The following is a 14,639-nucleotide window of genomic DNA, read 5'->3' on the forward strand; positions in this document are numbered from 1 at the left end:
CCCCCCCCCTCTCTCTCTCTCTCTCTCTCTCTCTCTCTCTCTCTCTCTCTCTCTCCTTTTCTCCATTTCTCCAGCACAGTAGCTGTCTGTGACTTCATTGATCATTGGAGTACGAGGATTCCAAATGACTAAACATTCAATGGTATCATCTGTCCCAAAAATACGGAATTAAATTACTTTCAATAATTTGTAGGGATGCAGTTTTAGCATATTATACACATTTATCTGGGAAAGAGAAACTACAGTGAACAACTCATTGACAAATCTATGCTATAGATCCATTGCTCCAGGACCATTATACGTAGCTTACACATCATCGTTTGAGGGACTTACAATATCAGGAGAGAGCCAACTGACTGAAACCAACTATAGACAACAGATCAAGGCTGAGGAAGGAAGAAAGATTCGACGTTGAGGCATTAGAGACAAGAGCAAAGGCTATGGTTGGGAAAGAACAGGGAAGGAAGCCGTGCGCTTTCAAAAGAATCGTGCGTGCATTCACCTTTAGCGATTGAGGGGAATTATAGAAAACGAAAAGTGTTGTAGCAAGATGCTGGTTGAACCAGCATCTTCCAAAATAAAAATCCAGTATCTTCCCACTGCACCACCTGGATTGATAGTTTAAGAACCTGACAACAGATAAACTATCAGGACTACACAAGTTTATATGATCTTCTACTTTAAAGAGTCAGTGCAGTTGAAGGCCCAATTATTCTAATCTTTATGACATGGGATCAAAGAGAATCCGGGTACATTTCTGGGAAACCTCACTCCACGCAGTATACCAGTGAGTCAATCAAGCACAAACAATGGGTTACAAAAGTAGGTGACGAATATGTTGCCGAGCAACATACCCCAGAGTTATTCGACGATCAGGATGTGAGGATAAACGTGCAGCCGATGGAAGCTGAGATATTCGTCGTGCTTTAAATAAGGCAATAGAATGTGCGGTTGCAGCGTGGAACCGTTTAGTCAGATGTGTTTTAAAAGGCAGCACTCCTGCGCGAAACCAAAACTGTGAGTCAAGCTGTACGGTTCGTCATTTGCGTACGGACAAGATGACAGATATCCCCATACTGTGATCATATGCTGCGGTCGTTTCTGTGCCCAACCCTCTTCCATCTGTCACGTCCATACATGCATCATCACACCTGCTGCAATGCTCCAGCACTGCATAAGAAGCTGTACAGTCCATCACAAATATATGTACAAGCCATGTCATCTCTACTATGTCCACATCGGAGAGATTCCTGTACCAGATCATTTTCGTGCATAAATCTCTTCTATTTATCGGGTCCATTCACGTGTCATCGGCCGCGCGGAGTGGCCGCGCGGTTTGAGGCGCCATGTCACGGATTGGACGGCTCCTTCCGCCGGAGGTTCGAGTCCTCCCTCGGGCGTGCGTGTGTGTGTGTGTGTGTGTGTGTGTGTGTGTGTGTGTGTGTGTGTGTGTGTGTGTGTGTGTGCGTGTACGTGTGTGCGCGCGTGTGCGTGTTGTTGTTGTTGTCAGCGTAAGTTAGTTTAAGTAGTGTGTAGGTCTAGAGACCGATGACCTCAGCAGTTTGGCCCCTTTCGAATTCACACAGATTTGAAAATTTTCGAACATGTGTCATCGCACCCACTACGGTCCTCCACTGCACTAAACTAAAATTGAGTGCGAGGCTATACAGTTGCACACCATACGGCAGGTGCGCCGTTCGATGCTCTCTCTGCTTGGTCCAGTACCACTTATTTCCCTTGGATCCTTATAGGGTTCTCTGTCACACAAGCAGGGATATTTATGATAAACCTATTCGCCTGAGATCCACCATTCTATTCCATTCATCGACGATGTGTGCTGGCAGTTCCGCTCCATCTGACGGCTTTTCATTCAGTCAGCTCGGTATAGCACTGACCTTTCCTGCTGCACAGCAGGTGTCTGTCTGCTATACTGGTTACTATACGTCGTCCAAATTTGGATTCATTAGGGCTATTTATACGAGCTGTTGCAATTCCAAACAAATTTCAGTCCAGATTCTTATTCAGCATTGACATGTTGGCCCATTAGCAGTGTGATTGTCTCTGATGAAACTTTTTCGGGGTCGGTAACACCAGATTTTTCTCCTGAAACATACACTGCTTACTCACCGTGATAGCCGGAATAGTGAATGGGAAGTGACGTACCCTGTCGTGCGTCCAGGCGAACGGGAAGCTGGTGGCGACGTTGATGAGCGGCACGCCCAGGTGGTGCGCGAAGGCTACCATGCAGTCTGCAAAGTGGATGTCGGCGATGACCAGGTCGTAGCGGTCAGCAGAACGCACCAGCTGCCGCGTCTGTGGTTGCGAGAACGCCTCCCTGCAGCCTTCTACGTTGCCCATCCAGCCATAGGCGTAGCCCAGCGTGATGGACCGCAACACAGGGATAATGTCCACCGACATCTGCGTGAGGAAAGTACAGTAGCCCTTAGTGATTCTACTGTTATGTGAGCCTCACTGCTTTTCTTTTTTAACTAATTTGTGCCCGATTTAATTCCGAGAACCCCTGTAATGTACGTAAATACCGTAAATGTAAATTTCATTCAAAGAGTACTTGAAGTGAAGTGAAGCGCAGTTGGACAGCAACAAACTCTTTAGCGCGCAATCCCTGCAACGATAGTAGTGGTGAATCTTTGAGTATGGACTCTAAAAAAAAGAGTTGCCAAACATTTATGTATACAAATTTTCTGGAAGTGAAGAACAGAAATATCTTGTTTTTGGAAAAGGAGGTGAACTTCATTGTCGTTGCCATCTATCAATCGACAGATTTGTAAGTGTACAAAGTTCACTAAAATACAGGAAAAGAAATGCATTCTCTATAGTTTTCATTCAATAAGTAACAATCTCTCATAATTTCTTAAATTTTACAGTAATTGGATTATGTTCTTGTACAATAGTATGGTGCTGAACTCCACTGACCAATTTTGATGTAGCAGGACGTGTAGTTTGAAGGAAGTATGTGTGCTCAGAAATCTTTTTTTCTCACGAAAAGTAGATTGTTGTTTGATCTTATTTACTTACAACAGTGGTCCCTTAGGTATGAAAAGCTACGAAAACTTGGGCTCAAAGCTATCCGCAAAACGGCCAAGTAACTAACAGAGTTGTATTTTAAACCTTAAAGAACAATAACTTCCTCCAAATTGTAATACGTCACCAACTGATACAGAAGCTGATCATTCAAGGAGACAGCAACCAAAATCCAGGTACCAGTTACGACTAAAAGTAAAAATCTCCATCAATATATATTTATATTTAAAAAAAGTCATTTCATATGATGACAGCTTAGCCATAAACTTAACATAAAAATTGTGGAACACAAAGTAGAAGAACCTAAGAAACTCTGCTCTCTTTGAAGTTAAATAACACATGAGGTTCTGGGCGCTTTAGTCCTGAACCGTGCAACTGCTACGGTCGCAGGTTCGAATCCTGCCTCGGGCATGGATGTGTGTGATGTCCTTAGGTTAGTTAGGTTTAAGTAGTTCTAAGTCTACGGGGCTGATGACCTCAGATGTTAAGTCCCACAGTATACAGATCCGATTAGCGCTAGCAAAGGGGCCATTTCCGGATGAGTTGCTAGTATTCAACATCAGCCTTAATCTGAGGAGGGCATTTCTGAGAATGTACATTTGGAGAGCAGCGTTGCATGGTAGTGAATGGTAGGCTGCGTGGAAACTGGAAAAGAAAATAATCGAAGAGTTTGAGATGTGGTGCACCAGAAGAATATTTAAAATTAGGTGGACTGATACGGCCGAATCGGCGAGGAAAGGAAAGCGGGGGAAACATTGACAAGAAGGACAGGATGATTGGACATGTATTAAAACACCAGATAACTTCCATTCTACAAGAAGAAGCTGCAGGGAAAGACAGAGATTAGCGGTCAGAAGAGCCATCACTAAAAAAAAGTGATAGATGGAGGGCAGCAGTCAATTATGTTGTTCTTCGGAGAAAAACTGGAATGGAGTTATCAGATGTAAGAGAACGAAGCCTATTTTTGGTTATTTCTGAACAGAACTTGGCATGAATCAAGTCAGTACTTTAATTTTCATCTACCATACGGCATTAGACCCCTTTCCATGAGAAATGTAATCAACTGTCTGCAGAGCTATAGTGAACCTAGTCCACAATGCTCTTGTTTTATGACATTCACAGATTCATTGCGTATCTTTTAGGTTTAACATTTTGTAAAGAGAATGTGAAACCTATATTTGAGTTTTAATAGTTTGATCAAATGGTAAAAGTTTAAAGAAAGCGCCAACAGCATCTTGCATCAGCGTCATTTAACCGAGAATGCGCCGAACTTCATGATTCGTTTTCAGACTCGTGCGCTCGACAACACCAAAAATGGCGTTAACTCTCCACCTGAAAACGGAAACTATGAATGTGAAGTATGTCGAGTCCGAGAATTCATTCTTGCATAACAGTGATGACTTCGGTATAATCGAAAAAACTAGGAGAAAAGAACTATGCATTTAAGTGCCAGAGGAACGGATCAAACCCTTAAAATCGGTAAAGAGAAGTAAGCCTAAATTTGCAGTCGTTTTAGTGATTGTAAATCAATTCTAAGCACCAAAACTTTGGAAAACTCCATAACTAACAGGAAAGGGAACGCACAAGGGCACCCTATCAATTGGACGTATATAGAGTGGCTGAGATTTCAAAAAGGTTTGCCGTGAATTGCTAAATTCAAATAAACTTTAAACTAACTCTGTACTTCCTTTGCAGAGACTAATCAGGAAAAGAAAACACAAGTAAGAACTCTCCAGAGATAGCAAATGTGCATCAAGATTTACTTTATCAGTCTCTGCAGAGATAGCAAACGTAAACGTGCATCCAGATTTACTTTAACAGTCCGCAAGACCAGTGACTGCGAAAACGAGAAACAGTACGAATATGACATCAGTGGTGCTGGTCGTGCCGCCGATGCGTCACATCTTCTAACAGAACATCCCTGTACACCCGAACACTCTCCCCAGCGACACAACTTTACAGGACGACGATGATATTTCGTGTGCCTAGCATGTTAACAACACTTCAATATGCAGGTGTGACAACTGTAATACTAAAGCAGCCCTTCTAAGCGGCACTTCCATGAAAACTGAAAGAGCGAAATGTCTGAGTTATTGTAAACGGTGACAGATTTGTTTGTTTTGGAACATAAAAGTAATATTGGTGATAACCTTATGTTTTATATTTTGGTTTACTTAGTCTACTAAATGGCGCCCAATTTTGGTGTAAGTGTTTGTCTTTAATCTCCTTTCTGTAGCTCTGGAATACTTCTGCCATCCTCTGATCTGCAATCTGTACGGATAATTTGTTTACTGTATTCAACAAGTATTGTAAATCTTTCTAATTTTCTCAGTGAATCTTATTATATATATTTCCTCGCCTTGAATTTTAATACTACTTCCGAACCTTGTTTTAATTTCCTTCATTTCTCCTACGTTACAGCCGGAGAACATCAGAGGAGAACGACGGCATCCCTGCCTTGCCCTCGTTTCAATAACAGCATTTCGCTGCTACTCGTCCATTCCTCTTGTTCCCCCTTTCGGTTTTTGTGTACTGGGTGTTTATAAATAAAATGCAGCAGCTCACAGAGGTCTAGCGTGGGCTCTTATTACTGTATGCAGCAAAACTTGGTAGATATGCTAAAGCAGGGCTTCACAACATACGTGCTTGCGGAGCAAGCTGTGAGCAGCAATGTGCGAGCACGGAGCAGCGCGAGCACGCTACCCCCACTACTGGACCAGAGCGGAGAGTGGGGAGAGTTTTTTTTTTTTTTTTTTTTTTTTTGGCCTTTGAGTGTGTACTCAATTTAGCCATCTGCAACACAGTGACAATGTACACATAATTGAATATTTACAAGAATAAAAAGCTTAACTGTTACAGTTTTGTACTTAATTTTTTAAAAATTTGAATTGAATTGAAAAATAATTAAAAGTCTCTTGGCTTACAATTCACACCAATTCTGAAATATCTTCATCAGCAAGACATATTTATAATTGACGAACACCATTAAAACCTACAGATTGTGACCAGTACTCTTGATGAAGTTAACGATCACTTTATATAGTCGAACGTCTTTAGTACACAAAAGAGAAGAAGCTGATTGAGGAAGATGGTAGCCCATACTCAGCAATATCTTCAAAAAGACCAACCGTTCACGGTCAAATTTGGGGCACACAAATAAGATGTGGTTGACATCAGCTTCCGACTCAGGATCACACTCACATGCTGGTGAACTGTAAACGTTGATCCGATGTAGATGCTGTGGGAAAGAGGCATGATTGAAGCGGAGTCTTATGATGGTAGAAATCGTGGATCGGTCCAGATGTGTCCTCATGAACCACGGCTGTGAAGGAATCCGAGGTTGTAGCACTGCGTAATAACCGCCTTTTGTCTGTTGAGAAACGTTCCACATTTCCTGCCATTGTTGTCTTGCGTGATCCTTGACTGCACGTAAGTAGTCTGTATAATGAAGCTGCAGATCCAGGACGGTGCCTGACGTTGCCGCTTGTTTGGCTAATGCATCGACTTCATCATTATAAACGATACCAGAGCGGGAATGTACCCACAACAAATGGATCGTCCGGCCCGTGCGTGCGCTGCGAATATATTCAGATATCACATCCAAGATATAACTGTTGGTCGTTTTGTTCCATCGACTGTATTGAATGTTTTTAAGAACGCTTTGCGAGTCAGATACTATCAATATCTTGGGGAAGGAAGTGCTAGAGACAAACTTAAGTGCTTCCAAAACTGCCACTGTCTCCGCCGTAAAAATAGAGGTGCTCGTAGGCAGTTTGAAGGTTTTGCGGATCTGGATCTGAGGGCAGAAAAAAGCGTATCCTGTACACTCTTCTTGCGGAATTTTGGAGCCATCAGTATATACACAGAGAAAACCCGGCCATTGTGCTTGAACGAGACGACTGAAGCCAACGTTGACATTAGTACTGTCCAGCCAGGTCGTACTTAAATAATGGACTGGGATCTGAGAGCAGAGCGTTTGAAGATCATATTCAAAAACAGGTAGATGCGCTGAACGCCGTATAGAATGTATGACAGGTGACCAAGTGTCAAAGCTGGCACAAACGGCTGTCACTTTATTCCTTCTGTGGGATGCAATCCACAGTCGATAAATGCAGTCTCTACTTTGATAGACAGAACTGTCCATAATGGCCATGCCTTGAATGTAGAATTTGTCCGATAACATTTGGCGCCTAATGCTCAAGGGCATCTCCCCTGCTTCTATTAAAAGGGCGTTGGTGGGCGTCGATCGCATGACTCCAAGACAGGTACGAATGGTTCGATATTGAAGAGTATCTAATTTGGAGAGATGAATCTTTGACGCAGTGTGGTAGAATTGACAGCCATAGTCTAATCGAGATCGAATTATCCCTCGGTACATGGTGAGTAAAACACTCTGGTGCGCTCCCCACCAGACACGAGTGAGTGATCTGATTACATTTAAACCTTCTTCACACTTGGTAACGGTGGATCGGATGTGGGGCGCCCAACTTAACCGAGAGTCAAAAATCATCCCCAGAAATCGAACGTGAGATTTTATTTGGAAGGTGTACTTGCCACAGGTAATGTGATCTTCAGTGCGAGCTGTCGTCGACTTGGAGAAGGGAACGACTGCTGATTTCTCAGCCGAGATCTCGAGCCCATTGATAGAGAGCCACTCATCGATGTGTGCGATGGTTGTGGTTAATGCCGTTTTGGCCTGAAGATATGAAGCAGCAGTAGAATAAACACATATATCATCAGCATATTGTAGGATTTTTGTGGGGGGAGTAAGTATGCGTTCTAGGTCGTGCGTATATAGAGTATACAGGATAGGACTTAAAATTGCACCTTGCAGCAAGCCCTGGGAGACATAAAAAGGTCCGATCATGGTACCTTTGAAACGGACGTAGATCGTTCTTTGAGTAATCAGGATACTGATACCGTAGATCATCCGTGAAGGAATTCCGAATCCTGCCAGCTTGTCCAAGAGTATCGGTATTTGTACGTGATCATATGTACCCTTAATGTCAAGAAAAGCTGCCACTACTGTCTCTTTCGTTTGAAAGGCTGACGTGATATCCATATTAAGCAAAAACAGGTTATCCATGGTCCCTTTGCCTTTTCTGAAGCCGTATTGACTCCGAGGCAACAAATTACTTTTTTCAAGCCACCATTCTAGTCTCCTTTTTACCATTCGTTCCAGTGTTTTTGCAACGCACGACGACAAGGCAATAGGTCTATAATTAGTACCGACATTTGGATCTTTACCACATTTGAGAATTGGAATTATTACTTGCGTCGTCCATGTTGATATGAGGTCTTTCTTCATCCAGTACTGATTAAAAATGTTCAAGAGAAAGTCTTTCGCTTCTATAGGCAGGTGTTCAAGCATAGAGTAATGTATGTGATCAGTGCCAGGGCAACTGTCGCTAGATACTTTAATAGCTTCGTTGAGTTCTTCTATAGAGAAAGGACGAAGGAGAACATGGTAGCGGTCTTCTTCAGCAGGGAACCGATGGTTTAAAAATGGCACCGTGGGAGGAGCGATTGTATCTATGAATTCCTCTAACCAGGCCGTGGTAGCAGGAGGGGAGGAAGACAGTCTTCTTGTTCTAAAAGCTTTTATTTTATGCCAGATGCTTGCCATACTGGTTTCATTATTTAGGGACAGGTAAAATTGTTTCCAACTGTCCTTCTTGGTTTTCTTCAGGAATTTGGTAACTCGCGCATTCACTTTTTGTACAGCCAAGAAGTTGTCCAATGAAGGATTCTGACGATAGGTTTTCAAGGCGAGTCGTCGCTTCGCAACTTCCCGAGAGCATTCCGAATTCCACCAAGGAGGAGAACGGTGCTTCATTACTGTAAATTCTTTTTTCTTAGGGATGCTGATGCCAGCTGCGACGTTCATAGCATTGAGTAAAACTGGGTATGCATCGTCGTCCCGTAAGTCACGTCTCGTATATGCGAGTGCCCGGCGAACCGTTTCCTCATAAGAGGCCCAATTGGCTTCCTTGATTTTCCACGTACTATTAGAGTAACAGATGTGCGTAGTATCGACGTTGATGTTAATGTGAAACTCTACTGGGAGACGATCGGATCCCATTGAATCCTTTTTAACGCACCAATTAGATATTTCAGTAAAGCAGGGGGTGCAAAGAGTTACATCAACTGCGGAGGGTCTACGGAAAGGTGAAGTTATCATAGTAGGAGAGCCATCGTTGAGTATCACTAGGTTATTATCTTCGATAACGCTTATCAAGGCCCAGCAGATTCAGAAGGATGTAGGTTGCAGTAGGTACTGGGAGATGAAAAAGCTTGCACAGGATAGAGTAGCATGGAGAGCTGCATCAAACCAGTCTCAGGACTGAAGACCACAACAACAACAACAATATCAAGGCCCTGCCGTTCCTGTCTGTCACGTCTCCTCCCCACGCTACATGGTGGGCATTCACGTCTCCAGCTACGATAAAGGGAGGACGAAGCTGACTTATTAATTGTCTCCAGTCATCTTCCACGATACTGTGGTGGGGAGCGTTATACAACGAGACAACTGTAAAGGTTTTGTGGGCAGTTCGTATCTCCACAGCAACTAATTCAAGGTTGGTGACAGGTACGTGTAACGGGTGTGGTCGATGCGGCAGCGAAGTTTTTACCAGTATAGCTACGCCGCCCCACCCATCGAGTCGGTCTGCCCTTACTATAGAATAATTTTGAAAGCGAACAGTGGGGAGAGTCACGTGGGGCACACAACAGCTGCCGCCAGTCAATGTAAATCCGCGGCCACCTGCAGGGATATCACTCACGAATGATTACTGCGGTAAATGAAACAAAGGAGAATGTACTGAAGTGTGGGATTCTCGGTTATCTTGTACTTTTTGCCCTTTACAATTGCGTCTATGTTCGGAGTAATTGTTCTTGTGCATTGTAGGCGCAGCGTGCAGTTTAAATTTCGATCAGACAATGCGTTTCTCAGGCGCGTCTTGTTACATTTCATTGCAGAGAACACTTGTTCACAAACATACGTGGAACCGAACATTGATATTATTGTAGCCGCCAGTTTGTGCAAATGAGGAAATCTATCCTGAGGGAAGTGCCTGTAGAATTCCAAAATGTTTTTCTTGTTCTGAAATTTGTCTCTATATTCTCTGTCACACTGCAGGTCAATAATTTCTAGTTGCAGCTCAGGACGAATCTCTTCAATATTCGCCGAATATGGAGAGGAGAACAGATCAAAATCACTGTCTAGTGCTGTCAGATTTTGAAAGCGTTGATCAAATTCTTCCTTAAGGGCAACTAAACTATGTGAGTAACGTTCACAGTCTTTGTGAACATCTTGCATGTATGATAATTTAGGAAAATGAGCTAGATTTCCTGTTTCCAGCTGACTCACCCAAAGTGTCAATTTCATTTTAAAAGCTCGTATTCGATCTATGAAATGAGTAATTAGCAGATCTTTACCTTGTAGTGAAATGTTCAAAGCATTCAGATGGCTAGTTAAATCTGCTAAGAACGCGAGATCACATTTCCATGAAGGCTCTTTCAATTCAGGAACGCACATGTTATTTATTTCTATGAACATATTTATCTCATCTAATAGGCAAACCAATCGATTTCATAATTCGCCAGGACTAAGCTAGCGGACCTCGCTGTAATAAGGCACAGCTTTAAAAAATGGTTCAAATGGCTCGGAGCACTATGGGACTTAACTTCTAAGGTCATCAGTCCCCTAGAGCTTGGAACTACTTAAACCTAACTAACCTAAGGACATCACACACATCCATGCCCGAAGCAGGATTCGAACCTGCGACTGCAGCGGTCGCGAGGTTCCAGACTGTAGCGCTTAGAACTCTCGGCCACTCCGGCCGGCACACAGCTTTTAGATTGTCTGTGTTGCAGCCCATGCTTCCTTATATAATTGGTTGTACGAACAACAACACTCATCGCATTTTTTAGAGTGATACTCTTTGCACATAAGTTTTCCTGGTGGATCACACAGTGAACGCCCCTTATTTCATTCGGCACGGTCAGTTTTTGCATTTTCTCCTTCAACAGCGCAACAAAACCTGATTTTTTTCCCTGTCATCGCTGGTGCACCGTCTGTAGACACTGAAACTAAAGAATTCCACGACAATCCTATATTTTCAACACTTTCTTCAACACTACTTAAAATTTCACCTCCGGTTGTAGTGTTCTTCATGGCTACTACTTCGAGGAGCTGCTCCCTCACCTGAAGATCTCTATTAACACCTCTAATAAATATGGCAAGCTGCGCTGTTCCAGTGATATCAACACTTTCGTCCAGAGCTAGAGAATACGCCATAAAATCTTTACAGATATTTGCAAGCTGGCTCTGGACGTTGTCTGCCATGTCCTGTATGCGACACATAATGGTCATGTTAGATAATGGCACAATCCGAAACTGTTCAACTTGAGATGGACACAAATGTTCCGCTGCAACTACCAAACATTCTTTTATTAAATCGCCATCAGTGAAGGGGGGCAGGGATTTTGCTAAAAGCAAAGCAATTTTGTAACTCACTCTGAGAGCTGCCTCAGTTGATTTTTCTTCGTCGTCCAGATCTTCTTCGGATAGCTTCCTTTTAAGTTTAATAACTTCCTGTGCACGATCTGGTCCATCACATTTTCCACTTCCGTAGTCTTTCGCGTGGTAGGACATACAATGTCGCTGCAAATTAAATTTCCTAAAAGAATTCAGCGTTCTGTGACATACTAAACATTTTACAACACCATCTTTTTCTGTAAACAGATACAATTCCTCCCAATGGGGGTTGAACTGCGAAAGCATGGTTGGGGTTACACAACGGCGACTTGACATGATTCTTAACCAGCGAAGTGACTGTTGGAGCAGAGTGTAGTACTTTAAACGTTACACAGTCGGTGCGAATTCAATAGGCACGCTGCGGCCCTATTCAAACGTGGGCGCGCATTTCCCCTCCCTCCCCACTCCGCGACCTTGCACCTGCTCGCGAGCACGTGCCTGAGCAGACGCGAGTACTCGCGCTCAAAACCGGCCAGTTGTTAAGCCCTGTGCTAAAGTGTTATGAGGAACCGATTTACCCTTGGAAAAAAATTAGTTCCAATTTTAGCCACGAGGTGCAAATCTGGCGTTGTATAGCATCTCGTCGTCATCTCCAGTCCTCATATTGGACAAATTGTTTAAGCAGCAGTTAATCATCACTTGCTTGACCTTCTCTTCCCATGTCCCATTCCTAATCTATTACATGTGGAAACATTTCTATACATCTTTCTTGTATTCACGGTGCCATATTTGCACCCGGTTGCCAAATTTAGAACTAATTTTTTACAGCGTAGATTGGTTCTGCATTTATGCATTAGAATATCTACGAAGTCTTGCTGCCATACGACGAGGACAGCCCACACTGGACGTCTGTGGGTTACCACACTTTAATTATAGCCATCCGGTGTATTGTCCATCGGACAGTTTCCTCTGTGGCGCATACCCATTTTTCTGAGGATAACAAAAATCTTGCATCACTTTACACTGCTGAACGCTTTCCGTAGGTGAACAAACCCAGTGGAAGTATATTGAGTTTTCTTAAATCTTGCTTCCACTATCAAATGTTAAATTCCGAACTGCCTTCCGGATACTGTTACCATATTAAAGCGAAACTAATGGTCGTTTAACAGCTTCTTAAGTTTTATTTTCCATTATTCTGTATGTTATTCTTGTCAGCGACTTAGGTGCTTGAGCCATAATGCTGACTGGGCACATTTATCTACTTTTGGCTTGTTTGGAGAGTGTGTGGGAAGTATGAAGGTATTTCTCCAGCCTCACAGTTTACACACTAACTTGAGTTGTAACTAACTTTAAGCTTTGCCTCGGCTTCTGATTCAGCATTACGCCGAGTTGACAAGTCGCAATATAAAGCACTCAGCGCGAACTTCTCATCACAAAGAGAGGACATTTCGTAACGGACGCTCTTAGTGGATGTTCAGGAGCAACCCAGCGTGCGTTTTCCATCAAAGCATTGACTGAGCGGGCGTCACCGCACACCCTACCTCCCACTCGTAGTTAAGATTGCCTTTTTTATCCTTCTGTCTTCAGACTGGTTTGATGATGCGGCCCGCCACCAATTCCTCTCCTCTGTCTACCTTTTCATTTCACAGTAGCAGTTACCAAGATGACTTATATTTAGCCCGAATGGGTAGTCGTGACGACGAAGATCCGTCTGAGAGATGAAAGCGTGAACTTAGTCTCTTTCCCAAACTATCAAAGTTAGGGAGAAGAATGTTGTGCGTTCCTGCCTCAAATGTGAATAGCGAAAGAAATTCCAGCGCGGTTTGGAACGTTGTCTCAGACGGACGAAGAAAACTTGACCCGAAACTAGTCCATCCATTGTAATTACGCCAGCAGGGAATAATTTGTTATTGTTAGATTTCTAATTTGTCGGATGTGAGTTCGCATACGTACATTTGAATCAATAAAGCAGGTGGTGTTATAAAGAATGACAATGTAATTTTTCATTATGAGACCGACAAAAGTTGGCAGTTACATAGTATTCCTGTGAAAATGCAAATTATTTGTAAAGTTTCGTTATTAGATAAAGCACGCTATTTTCTCTTATGCATCCAGACGGTGTCACTGTTACACAATCACATAGGAATACATGTCTACAGCATAACTAAAGTGACGTGAGTGTATTGCCATCAGCTGGTGGGACACCAGCCTGATGAGACACACAGCCGGCAGCCTCTGTCCCCGCCCCTCCACTCCCCCCCCCCCCCCCCCCCCACCACACACACACATTATTCGGTAGCGATCAATTGTTCTGATACGATTAGTCTTGTAAACTCTGATTTTATATTAATTACGGGACAGTTCTGAGGAGAAACAGGCGCCCTTTTACTTATTTTTCTTAGCTGAAGATGTCCCCCTTATGTGGCACGTTGCTCAACTTCCTCTGGTTTTACGTGTGGACTCACGAACTGTTCTTGGTTTGCTGTTGACAGCATGTGTGGTCAGACTGTCAGTGAATGCCTCGACCTGGCTGGAAGTTTTTCAGTCAGGCCTCACACAAGCAGTTACAAATTTTGTGTGTTAAACATCGCTTGTTATTTCTCGAATTCTTTGCCGTTTCGGAGAAAGAGAGATACTTTACTCTCTGAAAGTTACCTTTCAAATATGGAAATTGACAGATGTATAACAATTCAAACGCTTCTACAGTTCTTGGCGATGGAGCAAGTAGGGGTGCATGACGTCCCCCCCCTCTCCCCTGGATACACCCTCTTTTTAAGGTACGTTCTCAGATACCAACGAAAGCTCCAGAATGAGATTTTCACTCTGCAGCGGAGTGTACGCTGATATGAAACTTCCTGGCAGATTAAAACAGTGTGCCGGACCGAGACTCGAACTCGGGACCTTTGTCTTTCGCGGGAAAGTGCTGTACTATCTGAGCTACCCAAGCACGACTCACGCCCCGTCCTTACAAGTTTACTTCTGCCAGTACCTCGTCTCCTAACTTCCAAACTTTACAGAAGCTCTTCTGCGAACCTTGCTGAACTAGCACTCCTGGAAGAAAGGATATTGCGGAGACATGGCTTAGCAAGGTTCGTAGGAGAGCTTCTGTAAAGTTTGG

General features: G+C 43.3%; 1 protein-coding gene across 1 annotated transcript in view; it reads right to left on the minus strand.

Annotated features, from left to right (window-relative positions):
* The window catches only part of LOC124798276 (UDP-glycosyltransferase UGT5-like), a 129,694-nt gene that overhangs the window by 114,401 nt on the left and 654 nt on the right, over positions 1–14,639 (minus strand). Inside the window, exon 2 of the mRNA XM_047261597.1 lies at positions 2,164–2,418. Coding sequence (XP_047117553.1) covers positions 2,164–2,418 — 255 coding nt within the window. The remainder of the gene's footprint in view (positions 1–2,163; positions 2,419–14,639) is intronic.

The sequence above is a fragment of the Schistocerca piceifrons genome, chromosome 5 (assembly GCF_021461385.2).
Source record: "Schistocerca piceifrons isolate TAMUIC-IGC-003096 chromosome 5, iqSchPice1.1, whole genome shotgun sequence".
Taxonomy (NCBI): domain Eukaryota; kingdom Metazoa; phylum Arthropoda; class Insecta; order Orthoptera; family Acrididae; genus Schistocerca; species Schistocerca piceifrons.